Below are 18280 nucleotides of genomic sequence, written 5' to 3'. Positions count from 1 at the left end.
TGAGATAGGAATAACTCTTTAAGTCAAGAAACTCATTATCGTTTGTGCAAACCCTCTATATTATCTATCTTTGCTCCTCTTAGTTCTGCAATGCGGGTTTCCAATCTACCTTGTACAGTCGCTAGTCCGTCCTACACCGCTGTTACTGTACACAGTGGTTCTGGGTGTTGCAGAGAGAGCATTGATGTTTTTTGCTATACATTACAGCTTCCAGGAGAAGAGCCGCTGGGAAGGATAGAGATGACAGAAAATGGGCATTTGCTGGCACTGGTACACAAGATGAATAACTGCCTCAGCCAGATGGAGCAGTTCCCAGTCAAAGTGCATGACTTTCCAAGCGGTAATGGTACAGGGAGCAGGTAGGTAGCACTTTAAGGATTTGTAAATGACTGCATTTTCCATTCAATCATCTGTGTGTGGGGTAAAACTATTAAACCTTCATCACTTTCAATCTTGTTAAATTATCTTGTTCTGCACCTTAACAATGTAGTAATTAAGACTCTGACATTTAATTTGATGACCAGGATTGAGACCTAGTTATGTCACTGCGACACATCCATGATTCCCATTGTGGCTCCTGTGCAGACATAAACCATGATGCCAGTGTGAATAGTCTTAGACTTTTTTTTTTTTTTTTTTTCCTCCTCTGTGTTGGTATAATATATTTTATCTCTATCTCTTCATTGCCAGAGGGTCTCAAGCACTAAAGTTTTTCAATACTCATCAGCTGAAATGTCAACTACAGAGACATCCAGAATGCACTAATGTAAAGCAGTGGAAAGGTGGACCTGTGAAAATAGATCCCCTGGCTCTGGTGCAAGCGATCGAGAGATACCTGGTGGTTAGAGGCAAGTACTTGAGTTTCTTACTCGAACTTAGGGCTAAGATTCTTGGATGCTTTCATTAGGTTTTTGTTTTGCTCATTTCACTTGACACTTTATTACAAAGTCTTTCATTCATTCATTTATTTATTTTTTGTAATTTTAGGTTATGGCAGAGTACGAGAAGATGACGAGGACAGTGATGATGATGGATCTGATGAAGAAATTGATGAATCATTGGTAAGAGTGCGATTAGTCATGAATCACCTATTTACAATAAAAAGTATACGTCTGTGTCGTACATAGTTCCTGACAGACTTTCATCCATTTCATACTCCACGTTTCCTAGTTGTCAGAATCTGTAATGACCTCGTGAGTTAGTAGCGTTTAGGATTATTCCTTCTGATTGCTATATATGCAATTAATCTCTTTTGCGCTGTTCAGTCAGGCAGGCCATAGCTGTAACACAATGTCTGGTGTTGTCTTCGGCAGGCTGCTCAGTTTCTGAATTCTGGGAATGTGCGACACAGGCTGCAGTTCTACATAGGCGATCACTTACTTCCTTACAACATGACAGTGTACCAAGCCGTGAGACAGTATAGCGTACAGACAGAGGAGGAAAGAGAGTCTACAGATGATGAGAGTAATCCTCTGGGAAGAGCTGGTATCTGGACCAAGACCCACACTATCTGGTAAGGGCCTCCTTGGGGTATTCCAAGAAATCTGCACACACAAATCTGTTTTTTACATTCCTTTCATATTAGAGAGCGACCTCAGCATTATATGATAATTTCAGGTACAAACCAGTTAGAGAGGAGGAGGAGAGCACCAAGGATACAGTAGGTGGCAAGCGAGGCCGCGCCCAAACTGCACCAACCAAAACATCTCCTAGAAATTCAAAGAAACATGATGAACTGTGGCACGGTAAGGTTTCGGCTGACATCTCACAATGGGCACATTGCACTGTTTTCTGTATCCACATTATCTGACAGCTCTAAAAACTAGAGCAGCAAATTTCTTGAAAATGACAACTATGGGACGTGACCGTTGCCAAATTATATTGATCATCATATTCTTGTAGGGGGAAAAATCCCCTTATGTTTTTTTTTTTTTTTTAATGGAAATTTTCACAAAGAAAATCTGTTTTCTTTTTTTATTTTTTTCTCTGTATACAGATGGAGTTTGCCCAAAAATTGCTAATCCTTTAGACTATTACCTCATCTCCTCCCCACCTGAAAATATCACTTTTGATGACCCCTCCCTTGATGTTGTGATTCTTCTAAGGGTTCTTCATGCCATCAGCAGATACTGGTATTACCTGTTTGATGTAAGTAGCGTTACAGTCAATTTTCAGGTCTACATTTGGTTATCTTATCTGGGCTTTTTATTAAACTAGCTCTTCTTTGTGAAGTGTAATAATTGGGGACTATTTTTTTTAAGCAGGCTAGCTATGGAACAAGGTTAAAAAAAAGGGGTGTGTGCAAATATACTGTTTCGAGAGAGATGAAATATAATTATATATATAATAATGTAATTAGTCCATTTCTCTTGAACCACAGTTTCTCTTAATGTTGATAAACTCTTCCAGGTGATTCCCCCGAGTACTGACTTTGGTGGGAGCTTTGTTGGGCTCTTTATGGTACATTATTAGGATACTAACACTATGTTTCCGCATAGAATGCTGTCTGCAAAGAGATTATTCCCACATCAGAGTTTATCAATAGCAAATTGACTGCAAAGGCAAACAGACAGCTGCAAGATCCTCTGGTTATCATGACAGGGAATATACCCACTTGGTTAACAGAGCTGGGGAAAAGCTGGTAAGTTTTTATATTGCTGTTCAGATGGTGCTGTCATTGTGGCTCTCTGCATTCCGTAAACTCCATTTTTTTCTTTGTATACTCTAATGATGTGTAATAGAATTTGGAAATAGGACTCAAGTTTTTAATGGTGTGATCCTGGTATGCATTAGGATGTATGTATTTGGTTTGTTCAGTGATGCTTTGTCCACTGTCACTTCTTTGCTGCCAATAAGTTGAGTTTTGGAGTTTTGTTTGTGCCCATGCTTTCTAAATGTGTTAAATGTTCATTTTCTTTTCAGCCCATTCTTCTTTCCGTTTGACACACGACAAATGTTGTTCTACGTGACTGCATTTGACAGAGATCGGGCAATGCAGAGGCTGCTTGACACTAACCCCGAAATAAACCAGTCAGATTCTCAGGACAGCAGAGTGGCCCCTAGACTGGACAGGAAAAAAGTAAGATTTGGAGATCGGGCTATTGCACTTACTCCAGTTACAGAAACAGATCACACCACTCCAGTCTCTCGCTTGATAATTTTTAGAGCCGATTGTATTACTACTTGCTACTGTCCTGCTAGAAATGTCCTTTGAAGTTTCCCAACCACTACTGTAGGCAGAACATGAGCGGGGTTAATGTGCGATTCTCCAGCTGCTGAACACAGCACTCTGTCATTTGTCTTCTAGCGCACTGTGAATAGAGATGAGCTTCTGAAGCAAGCGGAATCTGTGATGCAGGATCTAGGAAGCTCACGAGCTATGCTGGAGATCCAGTATGAGAATGAAGTATGTGACCTCTTTTCTATCTATTTTGCTTGCATTTATAGCACCATTAATTCCACAGTTCTGGGGGAAACCCACGCAAACACTGGGAGAATATAGCTCCTTGCAGATGTCCTTGGTGGGATTTGAGCCCAGGACCCCAGCGCTGCAAGGCAACAGTGCTAACCACTGAGCCACCGTGTTGCCCTATTTTATATGTGCATAGTGCAGTCACAAATAAAGTATCATGAAGCATCAATTGAAGATGCAAAGCAGCTCTAAAATCCTGGACAATCCTTTGGACAGATGGTGACTTATTGATCGATGGGGTCAGACCGCTGGGACCCACACCGATCAGCAGAAAAAAGACACTTGTCAACACACCTCATGAGGAAAAAATCACAGAATATTTCTAACTATAAATGCAATCATAATAATGCTGTGATAAATATAAGTAAGGACATAAGACTGAGGACAGTCGCCAACTAATGCAAAACACAGAAACAACACGACTAAAAACTCCAAAAATATGGTATTTAGATAATTAGCAATATATTTTATTAGGGAAACAGGTAAGGGTGACAAAAAGGAAAAGGAAGGGGTACAACAACTAGCACATGCCAGAAATGGACGCTCAACAGGACATATAATAATAAGGGAGGCTGGAAAAATAATATACAGCATATCTATTGCACTATCGCCACCTAGCCTAACCTAATATAAACCCAGCACTGAAAAAATAAATGGATGGAATACCTGACACGCTAACATAGCATATTACCCGTGTTTGTAGCCAGGAAATGTCCAAGGGGAGGACGCTCTGTTGAGTGTCCATTTCTGGCATGTGCTAGTTGTTGTACCCCTTCCTTTTCCTTTTTGTCACCCTTACCTGTTTCCCTAATAAAATATATTGCTAATTATCTAAATACCATATTTTTGGAGTTTTTAGTGGTGGTGTTTCTTTTTTTTTTTAGAAAAAAGACACTTGTAGAATAGAGCGGCAGTGCGCATGCTCCTTAAGCACTCCATTCATGTGCAGTAGGGCTGTGTTCTCTGCTGTCGGACCTGCCACTGTAACTGGGATAAAAGTTCCTGTCTAGGATAAAAAAAAAGAAATCCCTATCTGCAGATCTGTATGTGTCACCAAAGTGTGCCCCCCCGCCGATCACTAATTTATCACCTACTCTGTGGATAGATTTGTTTTCACTGGAGCAACATTTTTAATTCACTGCCTGACTTATGATTATTGAGGAAACTAGGTGCAAAAAAGTGCAAAATTGGATCTTATCCTAGTAAAAGAAATAATTAACAATTAAGGTCATGCTAACCTGATAACATAGCGAACACACAACCATATAAAAACATAGAAAGTCAGCTGCTGCAGAGCTCCGGGTCTTCAAACCTGTAATGAAAGAGAAAGGGGGCAAGGTTGTGAATTTTCCACGCTGCTGATCAACAATGGTGAGATGATGGTGCTGCGATTTATTTATAAATTACGGTTTATAGTCAACGCGTTTCAAAGTTATTCCAAACTTCTTCAGGACATAACCATGGTTTTCCTGAAGAAGTTTGGAATAACTGAGACATGTTGATTATGAACCATGATTTATAAACAAAACGCAGCACCATCATCTCACGATATGAATCTCCATTATTGATCCGTAGCGTGGAAAATCCACAACCTTGCTCCCTTTCTCTTGATTTATGATTGTGTGTGCCAGGAGAAGCAGTCTGTTACAGACTTGTTAGAAGGTTTATGTGGCTTTATACTTTTTTTTTTTTTTTTTTTTCCCAAGTTTGACATGTGGGTTGTCATTTTTAGGTTGGAACTGGATTGGGACCCACTTTGGAGTTTTATGCACTTGTATCTCAGGAATTACAAAGGGCTGATCTTGGCCTATGGAGAGGTGACGAAATCACACTCTCTAATCCTAAAGGTACGTGGGACATTCCTCTTTTTCTTTCAGATTATATTGGGGCTATATCGATGGACGAGGGGTGTGCCCTGATTTCATATTGTATGAGTTTATTTTCAGTTTGAGACCTGATAGATCCAGGGGATTAGTAGCAGACCTTCTAAATCTAAACCTTCTAAAACAAAATTGTTTTTTTAGGAAGCCAAGAAGGGACCAAGTACATTCACAACATGCAGGGTCTGTTTGCTCTCCCCTTTGGTCGGACTGCTAAACCAGCACATATCGCTAAAGTGAAAATGAAGTTCCGTTTTCTTGGGAAACTAATGGCCAAAGCCATCATGGACTTCAGACTGGTGAGTGCTAACTGGCCTCTAGCCGTGGGGCAAACCTAAGCCATCGTGTAATCCAGGTCTCCTGTTGATAGTTTCTGCGTCAGCAGCCTGTGTGTTTAGGAACACAATTTCTGCATGTTCAGGCTTTCCATATAAAGTTATTACACAGAACCGTGTGTTACTGAGCGGTCTGCAGCCTACCTGCATATGTTACCCATTAGCATATCTAACCCACAAGTGTTTATTCCATAGGTGGACATTCCTCTTGGACTCCCATTTTACAAATGGATGTTAAGACAGGAATACTCCTTGGCTTCACATGATATGGTCAATATTGACCCAGTGGTGGCAAAATCTGTGTATCATCTGGAAGAAATTGTGAGGCAGAAGAAAAGACTGGAACAGGATAAGGCACTGGTAATTATTTTGAGGCGCTAAAGGTACCGTCACACTAAGCAACGTCGCCAGCGATCTGTGACGTTGCAGCGTCCTAGGGAGCGATATCGCTGTATTTGACACGCAGCAGCGATCAGAATCCCGCTGTGAAATTGCTGGTCGCTGCTAGAAGGTCTGCACATTATTTGGTCGCTAGGTCGCCGTGTATCGCCGTGTTTGACAGCAAAAGCAACCATACCAGCGATATTTTACACTGGTAACCAGGGTAAACATCGGGTTACTAAGCGCAGGGCCGCGCTTAGTAACCCGATGTTTACCCTGGTTACCAGCGTAAAAGTTAAACAAACAGCACATACTCACCAGCGCGTCCCCCAGCCTCTGCTTCCTGACACTGACTGAGCGCCGGCCCTAAACTGAAAGTGAAAGCACAGCGGTGACGTCACCGCTGTGCTGTTAGGGCCGGAGCTCAGTCAGTGTCAGGAAGCAGAGGCTGGGGGACGCGCTGGTGAGTATGTGCTGTTTGTTTTTTTAACTTTTACGCTGGTAACCAGGGTAAACATCGGGTTACTAAGCGCGGCCCTGCGCTTAGTAACCCGATGCTTACCCTGGTTACCCGGGGACCTCGGCATCGTTGGTCGCTGGAGAGCGGTCTGTGTGACAGCTCTCCAGCGACCAAACAGCGACGCTGCAGCGATCTGCATCGCTGTCGCTATCGCTGCAGCGTCGCTTAATGTGACGGTACCTTAACTTGTAACAATCGGTTAATCTGTTGTTCTGATTTGATTTATTGGCCAAATAAACACTTCTTAAGGACACCCTCCTAAACATGCAAATCTGGCACCTTCCTTGTGTCTTTCGCACTATCTATAACATCTTCCTATTGGCCGAATTACAGATAGTTACCTTTTTCTTAATCCATCGCTGCTTCAGACTTACTGCAAACGTGAAAATGGTTATGAGCCAAATGATGCTGGCAAGGAATCCATTACAGATATAGAAAACCTTTAAATACTTTCCAGCTAGATTCTTCTCACATTTGTATGTATGGTGGGATCGCTCCTGATGTCATCCATGTGCCCTTTGTTCTTCACAGACGGTTTGATATGAGAACCTTGAGAAACCTTTTCTAGTTTTTGTTTATTTTTTTTTTTAGCTGAGGAAAACTGATGAAACTCTGATACTGACTCTGCCCAACTCTGATGTCACCGATCTGAAACTGATCGTTTTTTTGCATACAAGAGAAATCCCTGACCCCTAAATAAGCCCTACCCAGTTATGGAGGAGAGTAGTAGGATGTGGTTTTACATACAATGGTATTGTACTATTACACTGAGACGCTATGGATGACCCATGCTGCTTTTTGACATCTGGGAGGCCTCTATTCACATTTATACAGTTCTCCACACTGAGCAAAGCTTTGGGATTTCTGTGTAGATCCTAAAAACAGTGATCCAGACGGAAGCCCTGACTGAGCCATTCAGGATAATCGGGCGGACAAGTCACTTCAGACTTTGTTCCCGCAGTGTCCATCTTTGTAGGCAGACACACACCCATAATGTACCGAGCTATTGTGTCTGACCCTGCTGCAATGGAGTCTAAAGTGATGGTCTGTCCCATTATACTGACTGGCACAGTAGGGGCTTCTGGCAGAATCACTTTGTTTTGTGACTTTAGGCAGGAGCGACAGTTATGTTCCCAGTGTAGATAACTGAATAAGGCTAGGCTTTGTGTATGCTACTTGGTTTATACACAACCTACACGTACTGTATCTAAATCAGGGGTGGGGAACCTCGGGCCCATGGGCCATTTACTGCCCTCAATGATCTTATCCGGCCCACGGGAAGCTTCCCGGGGACCGCAGGGCTTGGGCCGCCAGCTGTATTTTGATGGCCGCCAGCCCATTCATTTTGTTCTTGATCTGTGAGCCTATGCACATAGCAGTCACTACTGAACGCTGAAGCACATACAACGAAACATTACGTCCTGACATCAGGGCCAGCATCAGGACTTTGTGGGCAAAGTTAGAGAGTGATTTTTGCTGCCCACGAAAAATGGGATAAATATCTAAATGGCCCTCTGCAGAAAAAAGATTCCCCACCGCTGATCCTAAATAATAGTGTGGAAGTCCCTGCAGTCATCGCCACCAGGTGGCACATGTGCGAGTTATAGCGAGCGTTCCCGACTGTCAGATATAACACAAGTGTAGGGAGCTAGATTTGGGGAATAAGCAGTGATCGTCACATCTGAGTCTCCACTGATGTAATATTGATTGCCCACCTTTTAATTGTTAGAACTGCACAACCCCTGTAACCTTCTTGTTTCTGCTTCATCTTAGACCAAAGAGAGTCTGCAATTTGCACTTGAAAGTCTGAATATGAATGGCTGCTCCATAGAGGATCTGGGACTGGACTTCACACTACCAGGATTTCCCAATATTGAGCTGAAGAAGGGAGGGAAGGATGTGCCTGTCACGATTCACAATCTGGACGAATATGTACGGGTAAGTGAAATGAACCATGAGGAAATATCATCAACGCTCAAGTAAGTAATACGTGATTGTAAATACTAGTCCTATATTTAACTTTTGCTAATCTGTGCACCTATTGCATTACTCTCATAAGTGTCTGGTGGTCTTGCTACCATTGACTCCTGATCTCTGTTGGCTAAGTTCATATCCAGTCTGTCCGGCCTTGTACAGCATTTCTGCATTATTGTCTAATCCTACAACACCTCCTGCCGGGAACAGACAATATATGTCTCCAGGCATCGATTATGGAGAAGAATCTGATAACGGCACAGACAGTGTTCAGTCGCTCCTGTATGAACAGCTCTTTGCCAGGTGTATTTGGGGGTATATTTTTTATGCATAGTGGAAAATTGCAATCCTTACTGTGACTTTGCTCCAGACTCTTCTATAGTCAGATGCACACATTGACCTTACTGGCAAGAAATCAATCTATTATTTCCAACACCATTTAACGAACAGCGCAAATTCTAGTGTTCAGCTAAGACGCCATTTACAGTGTTTGCTGTGTACCCACAAAGCTCCCAGCGAGTATGTCTAACATATCCATAAACCCCAAAGGAGGCCATACATTCTAATGGCTTCAATCAGACCAATAAGTGTTTATACACTTATTTTTTGCTGTCTAGACCGGCATAATCTGTTACACTAGTCTGTACAGGGGCTCCTATATTTTTTCAATAAATATGGCAGGTTTTGGGCTGCATATGCCTGTACAGTGGCTTAATTCTATACTATTGGAATTCCTCCTGATGTATTCTTCCAGAATCAAATCATGTTTTCGGGATTTCCTTAGTATTATACAGGTGAGAGAACCTGTGGCTGGTACTGATACCTTGCAAATAAGTCCATCCCTGAGAACACCGTCTGCTGGAGGCCTGTGACAACTGAAATTTGGGAAACACTGCTTTTAATGGGACTATCGCCTGGTGTTTGCTACCCCATCTCAGAGCATTATGTAGAGGCAGAAACCCTGATTCCAGCGATGTCACTTACTGGGCTGCTTGCTGCAGATCTAGCAGTTCTCTGAATGTTGAGCGGTTTGTCCACACCACTGATTGGCAGCTTTGTGTGTACACTGTGCATAGCCAGAAAGCTCATACAGTGGTGGGGTGGGGTTATTCACAGCTCTTGAATATAGAGGACTACATGGCCGCAGTGTTAATAGTCCTTTAGTGATAGTCGGGCTGTCGGTGGTTATCAAAGCTCCAGAACCTCTGGAATCGGGGTCTCTGTCTCTACATTATGCTGCTTTCAGATGGGGAAAAACTTGCTGACAGATTCCCTTTAAGTAGATCATCTTCTTAAACAATGCTGGAGGTCAGGAAGTCTAATGATGGCATGTGATGGTGGCAGAAGGCATTTTTCTGCAGAGCAGATTGTTCTGCCCCACTCATTTGTGTACAGAAGGCAACCTTACTGTAATGTTATCCTATGAGACCGTGTTGCTGTTACTATGGGCAGACGTGTTCCCGGTACGGCAGACGTCCTCCATCTCCCCCAGCCGGATATGGCTTTATTATACCATGAAGCTGTAAAGCAGGCAGATTACCGTTTGGGGCTGAGCCCACTTTGGGTAGTTTGCTAATTGAGTCCTGCACCTATTGATGGCCGTTGCTTTCACCCCTGGTGGCAGTAACGTGTGCAGCGAGCGCTGCCTGCTCTGTGGCCAGATGTGATGGAGATGTAGCACAGCGTGGAGTGGTCTGCTGGCTTCTCATTTAGCTGTGGGATACGCCGTTCTGTCTGGGGCACGGGCAGGTAATTACGGCAGGAGCGGACATCCTCGGCATATGGTAACCAGAAGATTACATGCATCTTTCTGTTTTTTGTCTCTTTTGCAGCTTGTAATTTATTGGGCATTGAATGAAGGCGTCTCCAGACAGTTTGACTCCTTTAGAGACGGCTTTGAATCGGTCTTCCCTCTCAACCACCTGCAGTATTTTTACCCAGAGGAGGTTTGTAATTTTTCTTTATTCTAATTTTTTGGCACATTTTGCTGTCGCATATGGTAATGTGTTCTGGCGTCATTTTCAGTGATTTTGCTGTTTTTTGTTTTTAACATTAGTTTAACATAGTAATGAAATTACAGTGACTTATTTCCAGGGGTCCCTGTGCAATCCATGACTGTTTAGTGATTGATCTGTATATTGTCACTTAATTATTCCAATGAAACGCATTTCATTACACGCAGCTTGGGTCGTCTGATCTGTATCTAGTAACTGTGATCATTGCCTCCCCAATAGCTGGATCAGCTCCTCTGTGGCAGCAAGGCCGATCCTTGGGATGTGAAGACTCTGATGGAGTGCTGTAGGCCTGACCACGGATATACACATGATAGGTCAGCAAATATGAGTAGCTTTTGCTACGTTAGTGCATGTTCTGCTTCACTATTATGACCTTACTCTTTTATGTCCTTTTAATTCTCTTGCAGTCGAGCTGTGAAATTTCTCTTCGAAATCCTCAGCAGTTTTGACCATGAGCAGCAGAGACTTTTCCTCCAGTTTGTCACGGGGAGCCCCAGACTGCCAGTTGGAGGTGAGAATGTCAGCTTTTGCTTTCATTGTTTAGTATTAGAACAAATCTAAGTAGCTGACATGCATTAATTATTTGTGGCTTTGCTTCATTTATGGTGGTCATACATACTACATGAATGTCAGCTGCACCCTCAGATTTCTGACAACGTGTATGTGAGGATGTCCCACAACCATCTGTCCAGCAGCAAATGATGGAGAGCCGAGAGGGAATCGTTCATATTGGATTTAGTGTTTCTACATGAGAAATTGATGGTAGAGGTCCCCTCTGATAACACATGCACACTTGGCTGAGCATGCATGTGTATAGGTGGGGAGGCATGGCTATCTTCCTATGGCTATGTACAGCCGTGGCCAGAAGCTTTGACAGCCAAATTTGGTTTTCACATAAATTGCTGCTTTTTCTTTTAGACCTTACTGGCTGGTTCTATGAGTACTATGGTACAATTATCAGCATTTCATAAGTTTTTCATTTTTCTTGACAAATACAAGATTATGCAAAGGTTCAATATTTATAGTGTTGTCCCATATTTTCCTAAACTTCTGCCATGGCAGCTGGATGTCAGCCTCTGGGCCAAATCCTGACGGATGACAGCCAATTCTTGTCTAATCAGTGCTTGGGGTTTGTGACAATTTTCGTGTTTGTTTATCCACCTGCTTTTTGAGGATTGACCACAAGTTCTCATTGGGATCAAAAGATGTGAAGTTTTCTGTCCCTGGACCTAAAATTTCAATGTTTCTTTCATCCAGCCACTCCGTTATAACACTTCCCTTTGTGACATGGTCTCCATCATGCTGAAAAAAGCATTGATTATCACCAAATTGCTCCTGGATCATTGGGAGAAGTTGCCCTTTGAGGAGGTTTAGATCCCGTTCTTAACTCATACGTGTTCTTAGGCAAAATTGTGAGTGAGCCCCCTCCATGGATGAACATCGACTCCACACATGAATGGTCTCCGGATGCTTTACTGTGAGCAGGACACAGGACTTGTAGTAGCGCTTTCCTTTTCTTCTGCAGACTATCATTCTTCCAGTTGTCCCAAACAGTCTGAAGGAGGCGTCATCAGAGAAAATAACTGAACTCCAGTCCTCCACTGCCCAATTCCTGTAAAGTCGCAATCTCTGATGAAGCACCCTCCGATTGTTTAGGACATCTGGAAGAATGATTGTAAAGAAGAGTGATTTATCCAGGAAGCTCCCCCAATCTCATTCCCATTGAGAACCTGTGATCAATCCTCAAAAAGCTGGAGGAGAAGCAAAAACACAAATTGTGATAAACTCCAAACCCTGACCAGGCAAGAACTGGTTGCCGTTATCTGAATAAAAGTCCATTACCATGGACCAGCCGGCACTACGATATGTCCGCTGATTGCTAAACGTTTACTTTAATCAGCTGTTAACATTGGTCTGCCCGTGTAATCATTGTGCCGACTGTCCTGTACTGGATTGCTCCGGGCACATAGGCGGCCATTATTCTTGGCAGTGGTAATTCTGCTTGCACAGGATGTTTTACCACCAAGAACATTGATCGTTTGCCCTGCGTACGAGGCCATTTCACCTGATAAATGAGTGTTTTGCTTGTCCATTATGTAATCAGCAGTCTGTCTACATGGCAAGATATTTGTGAAACAAGTTTTAATTTAACACTAGTTCATGATTATCTAAATAAATCTAGATTACAAAATCTAAACACAGTCATTTTTTTGGCCACAACTGTGTGTTGCCAACTTTACTGTCTGGTGAACTCTGATAGTTAACCAGATCTAAATAATGGCTATTGGACCACAATTGCATTTTAATATGGGAAGACTGACTGCCACATAAAGTGGCCACAGGGCCAGGTAAACTCCATCCTGTCGGATGCCCCAATTTTCATATGTACAGGATCTAAGGATGGTTATATAATGTTTCTGTATGTTCCCTTTACTATAGGCTTCCGGAGCTTAAACCCTCCACTCACCATAGTCCGCAAGACTTTTGAATCCACCGAAAACCCAGATGATTTCTTGCCCTCCGTTATGACCTGCGTCAACTACCTTAAGCTGCCAGACTATTCTAGCATTGAGATTATGCGTGAGAAACTGTTAATTGCTGCACGCGAAGGACAACAGTCATTCCACCTCTCCTGATCCGATGGGACTTACCACGGACCTTGCTTAAGATGATAGCTCATGATTACTTTTCTAAGCGCGTCACCAGAGTCAAGGCGACATTCTCCGCCTTATTGTAGAGGAAACCGATTACTACAGACACCCAATAAAAAAATAAATAAAAAAAAATACAGACCTACTAGTTCCATTAAACGACCTCCTGGACATATAAAACTGATCAGGCTTGAAATAAGTTGACATAAGTTTGTTTAGAAAGTTTTTTTTTTTTTTTTTTCTTCTTTTTTTGCTTAAATTATCCTTTATTTCAAGAGTGAAGTTTTTAAATTGCTTTGCCGTGTGACTTTAAAAGAGGAGGGATGTTAAAGAGAACCAGTCTACGGAAGAAAAAAAAGGGGATGTTTTTGAAGCTGGAAAAAAATAAATATTGCTGTGCAGTTTAAAAATCCCAGTCTGTGTGTATCCATCGAGCTAAATCCGAGTCCACTCCCTCCACTGCTTGTTTCCATCTGAAAGCAGATTCTGCATACAGGTTCATGGAATCGCAAAGCCTGTTCTTTGGCAAATCTAGTTATGTAGTTGAGTGTTTTTCTCACTTGACACAGCCTCCCGATTACTTGTTATGTGCAATTGAGTTTTCTGCAAGTGCAGGCTTCATGGCAGGCGGCCGCACTGTTAGTTTTTGTGGAAGAGGTTACCCTGCCTTTTGAATATAGTAACACCTATCTGAGGGATATTTACCCATCAGCTCCAAAAAAACAAACATTTGGGGCGTTAAGAGGAAGCCGAGATTTCATGGTTTGTACTGGCCTTTTTCCAGGATACTTTAAAACTGTTTACACAGTATATAAAGAACTAAGTGGTGTTTTTTGTTTTTGATTTGTTCAAAATGTAAAACATAAAATAAAAAAATAAAAATAAAAAAAAAACTTGGCTGGCCTGTATTTATCCAAATACAGCCATAGCATTTCAATTTAATGTATATTTTAAAACAAAAATATAAAAAAAATACAATTTAATGCCCTGTTTAATTTTCTTTCTTCAGATTATTATATTTTATTTTTTAAGTTTGTTTTTTTTTTTGTTTTGTTTTTTTGTTTTTTCTGGGTTTAGTTCGGGAGGGAGGGTTGGAAATGTTTTGACAATGAAAGCAAATGTTCTCAATGTCCTGTTCTATGTGCTGATTTCTCAGATCTGCAATAATCTACTTCATCAGGTTCATGTTTTTACCTGAATATAAATAAAACAGAGAAAAAGTTTGCTTCACGTTTTCATTTTACTTTATTTTGTTCCATTTCCATCTGTTTCCAACACTTTGTGTAGATTTTCCTCCTCTGTATGATGTTTCATCTGTTCAGCTTGGCCGTAGGTGTAAACATTCTCCACCGGTCCGATGAAAGTTCAGATTGATTCTTTTTTTTTGTTTGTTTGTTTTTCTTTAATGATTACAATAGAGCAGACACAAATCTAGATTTTGCTCAATGTAAAACATTAACAATAATGTCCTTAGCCAATAGACTTCCCATCTGTCAGTTTGCTCTCCGTTAGTGATAAGCGAGCTTTCTGGGCTGAGGTGTTATCTTAGCATGCTTGGGTGCTAAGAGTGTAAAAAGTTCATGTTCCCGCGGCTTGCATGTCTTACGGCTGCTCGACAGCTACGACACATGCAGGGATTGCCTAACGGCTGCAAGATCTGCTGTCGCGGGGACTCGAAACATTATTGCAGCACGCCGAAGTCACATGATTAGCACCTGAGCATGCTCAGATAACACCTTATCTCAGCAAGTTTGCTCATCACTAATTCTGTACCACTGGCGAAACAGTGTCAGATTGTTAATAATAATCTTTACACCTACAGCCATCTTCTAGACTGTGTTCAAACAAAAACTAGTGCGGGCGGACATTTTTTATTTTAATTTTTATTTGATTGTATCGGCACTGGTTTTAAAGCAGAACGGTCAGTCCAATGTGTTCTATGTAAGGGCAGCAGAATACATCTACAGGTCCATAGTGCTGGTAGCCAAAAGGACACATGTGGATGGCATATATTGGACCGGCAGGACCAATTCATCATCGCTTTTGTGCCCTTTTTGGAGTAAAATTATTTTCCATATTAATTTAGGGGGCTTTTTTGTTTATGTATGTATATATATATATAGTTGGTATATATTTTGGCATTGTGCATGGTTTATTATCTAGATGTTCTAGCATCTAAAATTGATCTAAAAGTTCTAAAATTCATTATTTGAGACTTTTCAGTATGTTGCACTCCATCCAGTAGTGAAGTAGAAAATCACATTTTTCATCCTATTTGTGCAACACAAAAAGTCGCCCAATCATTTCAAAAGCTTTAAACTCCAAAGAGATGCAAAGGATCCAAAATAAAACATATAGCCCGGTTCACTATGTATTGATTTAGGCCTTCGCCGGAATTTTTTGGAGAGTCTGAAAACTATACATTTTTGGAAAGGTTATAGTATAAGCAATACGAAAAACAATGTTTCCATTTGCCCCGAGTCCCACGTGACCGCCATATTGGATTTTACAAAATGGCTGACGTAAAACCAATTTTCGTTAATATCTCAGCTTATAAATAACATAAAAAATTCCTGGATGGTCAGGATACAACTCACTGTTGTCCGAAAGCAAGCGATTTACCAACGTTGGAGCCTTACCACTGCTACCAGAGCTAGCACACGAGTGGTCAACCTTGCTGACTGTGATCATGCAAGCAAGTGAACTGAGGAAGTTGACTGTTGGTGAAGATCATCCCACTGTTATTTCATTTGATATGGCTCTGTATGAGAAGGTTGTCCAACTTCTAGATGCAAGACCTGATCTGAAACGCACCGTTGTTCCACGACTGGGAGAGCTACATGTTGTAATGGCTGCCCTGCGCGCTCTGGGTACCTCTACGGAGAACTCGGGTATTGATGATGCATGGATAGAAGGTGATGTGTATGGGTCTGCAACAACAAGGCAAATACTGAAATGTACCCATTACAAGCGTGCTCTTCGTGCTCACACATATACATATGTTGCTCTGTATGAACTGTTGCTGGACGAGTTCTTCATTGATAATCCAGAACTAAAACAGGTGTGTTTGATGGCAACAGAGGGAATTGAAGCTGCCTGTTCTGAGGAAAACAAGAACACAAAAAGTAAGTCAGTGAAACAAGCAAGCACTTCCCTACTAGAGGCCTTGACCACTGCTGACATAATCACAGTCTTTCAAACATGGGTGAAACAGAGATCCAAAAATGCAATGTTCAAGTCAATGATGAACTACCTACAGCGAGTGGAAACAATCCTTTTATTTGTTGCTGCAACCAGGAATGCAGACCTTGAGCTTCATCTTCAAGCCGGAGAGCAGCTCAGCAAGCTCTTCTTTGCATTTGACCGGATGAAATACAAGCGATTGTGGCCAAGGTATATCACGGACATGCATGACCTTAAAATAAATCACCCTCAAACATGGGAAGAAATGAAAGCGGGTAACATTTCAGTCACGAAAAGTGCTATCCCATTTGTATCCATTGGGGCGGACCATGCATGCGAGCATCTGAACAAGCTGATGAAAATCCATGCTGGCATAGTCGGCATCTCGAACAATGCCAATGCTCGTCAGAGATTCTTCATGGCCACACCTGAACTCTCCCGAGTTGTCAAAGAATATACCAGACAGTTTGATTTAGAACGTGACAAAACCAGAGAGCATCACGATCTTGGGCCAAGTGCAGTCAAGAAGTGTCATCATGTTATTGACAAGATTAAGGAAGCAATTTTGAAACATGGCAACCCATTTGCTGTTGTAGGTGACAAGTTGCACAATGTAATCACCCATGCCTACATCCCTGATGAGTACGTAAAAATGATCCTGAATGCAGATGAGACAGGTCAAAAGCTGTATGAAGACTATGTGTTGGCGCGAATCAATGGGGATGTTAGCCTATGGGCACCAGTAAAGAAGGAGAACAACAGGATGTTCATGTCGGCAAACAAGAAAACCACAGTAAAACGCCGAGACAAGACTGTTGATCTTAAGGAGACCAAGGACTTGTATGGAAGAATGATGGTTTTGGCAAGGTCCAACAGAGACATAAACCAGAAAGTGGCCATTGGGAACTACGAATTCACTCTGACCCCAAGAGCCTTTTTTGCTCCAGATGGTACAATGTTACCATGCCATGACAAATCAAAACTGATCAGTCTCCTTAACAAGTTGGTTATAGTAGAAACTCCACAGAAAGATCTGCAGCCAGAAGATAGGATGGACACAAGATCAGATGCTCCAAGTCGCAAGATAGCCCTGGTAGATGGAATGGTTCTTCTGCAAAAGATGGCCAAGAAACCGGCAACACTAGTGACAGTCAAAGATCTCAGTTACTGCTTCAATGACAGGCTTATGTCTCTCACAGAAAATTACGATGAAATAATCCTTGTGTTTGATACGTATAGGGAAAATTCTCTCAAGGATGCTACCAGGGATAAAAGAAGAAAAGGAAAGGCACCAATTCAGTACCAGGTCAGAGATGAAACAAACATTAATCATATTCCAATGAACAGGTTCCTTTCACATGACAAGACAAAGGCTGACCTGACCAACTATCTTGCTGCAAAGACTCTAGAGTTCAACAGTTCATCACAAAAACTGGTCATCACTTGTTCTTCAGGGTGTACCAGGAGCAACAAAAACTTAGTTTTCGACGACAACAATCACGAAGAAGCAGACACACTGTTGATCTACCAAGCTGTCTTGGCAACACAACGAAACCCACCGGATGCAAGGATGGTTTTCTTCTCCCCTGATACCGATGTACTGGTGTTGGTCATAGCTAACTATGACCTCATGCTGAAGAATACATCGATTTCAATGGTCTCTGGGATGATCGAGATAGAGCCAATAAGGCGAGTCATAGGGGCAGACAGAGCAAAGGCTTTGACAGCCTTCCATGCATTCACTGGTGCTGACACAACTGGAAGGTTCTCTCGAATTGGCAAAGCAATCTGGCTGCAAGCTTACATGAACGCAACACCAGATGTAATCAGTTCTCTGCAGATGCTTTCGACTGAAAAAGAAGTGAGCGA

The 18280-nt window shown here is 42.0% G+C and overlaps 1 protein-coding gene across 12 annotated transcripts in view; it reads left to right on the top strand.

Moving 5' to 3' along the window:
• Window positions 1-14451, top strand: part of TRIP12 (thyroid hormone receptor interactor 12) — a 146014-nt gene extending 131563 nt beyond the window's left edge. For all 12 annotated transcript variants that reach the window (XM_077291184.1, XM_077291186.1, XM_077291187.1 and 9 more), the window contains 17 exons: window positions 208-359; window positions 691-848; window positions 988-1061; window positions 1314-1513; window positions 1618-1745; window positions 1997-2148; window positions 2499-2641; window positions 2923-3079; window positions 3308-3406; window positions 5205-5319; window positions 5497-5651; window positions 5883-6047; window positions 8362-8526; window positions 10395-10508; window positions 10797-10891; window positions 10985-11088; window positions 13017-14451. In XM_077291184.1, the coding sequence (XP_077147299.1) occupies window positions 208-359; window positions 691-848; window positions 988-1061; window positions 1314-1513; window positions 1618-1745; window positions 1997-2148; window positions 2499-2641; window positions 2923-3079; window positions 3308-3406; window positions 5205-5319; window positions 5497-5651; window positions 5883-6047; window positions 8362-8526; window positions 10395-10508; window positions 10797-10891; window positions 10985-11088; window positions 13017-13213 (2373 nt within the window). In that variant the 3' untranslated portion in view covers window positions 13214-14451. The remainder of the gene's footprint in view (window positions 1-207; window positions 360-690; window positions 849-987; window positions 1062-1313; window positions 1514-1617; window positions 1746-1996; window positions 2149-2498; window positions 2642-2922; window positions 3080-3307; window positions 3407-5204; window positions 5320-5496; window positions 5652-5882; window positions 6048-8361; window positions 8527-10394; window positions 10509-10796; window positions 10892-10984; window positions 11089-13016) is intronic.
• Window positions 14452-18280: the final 3829 nt, after the last annotated feature.

Source organism: Ranitomeya variabilis, chromosome 2 (assembly GCF_051348905.1).
Source record: "Ranitomeya variabilis isolate aRanVar5 chromosome 2, aRanVar5.hap1, whole genome shotgun sequence".
NCBI classification, from domain to species: domain Eukaryota; kingdom Metazoa; phylum Chordata; class Amphibia; order Anura; family Dendrobatidae; genus Ranitomeya; species Ranitomeya variabilis.
The sequence above is the reverse complement of the archived record's forward strand: the minus strand, read 5'-3'. Positions and strand labels throughout refer to the sequence as shown.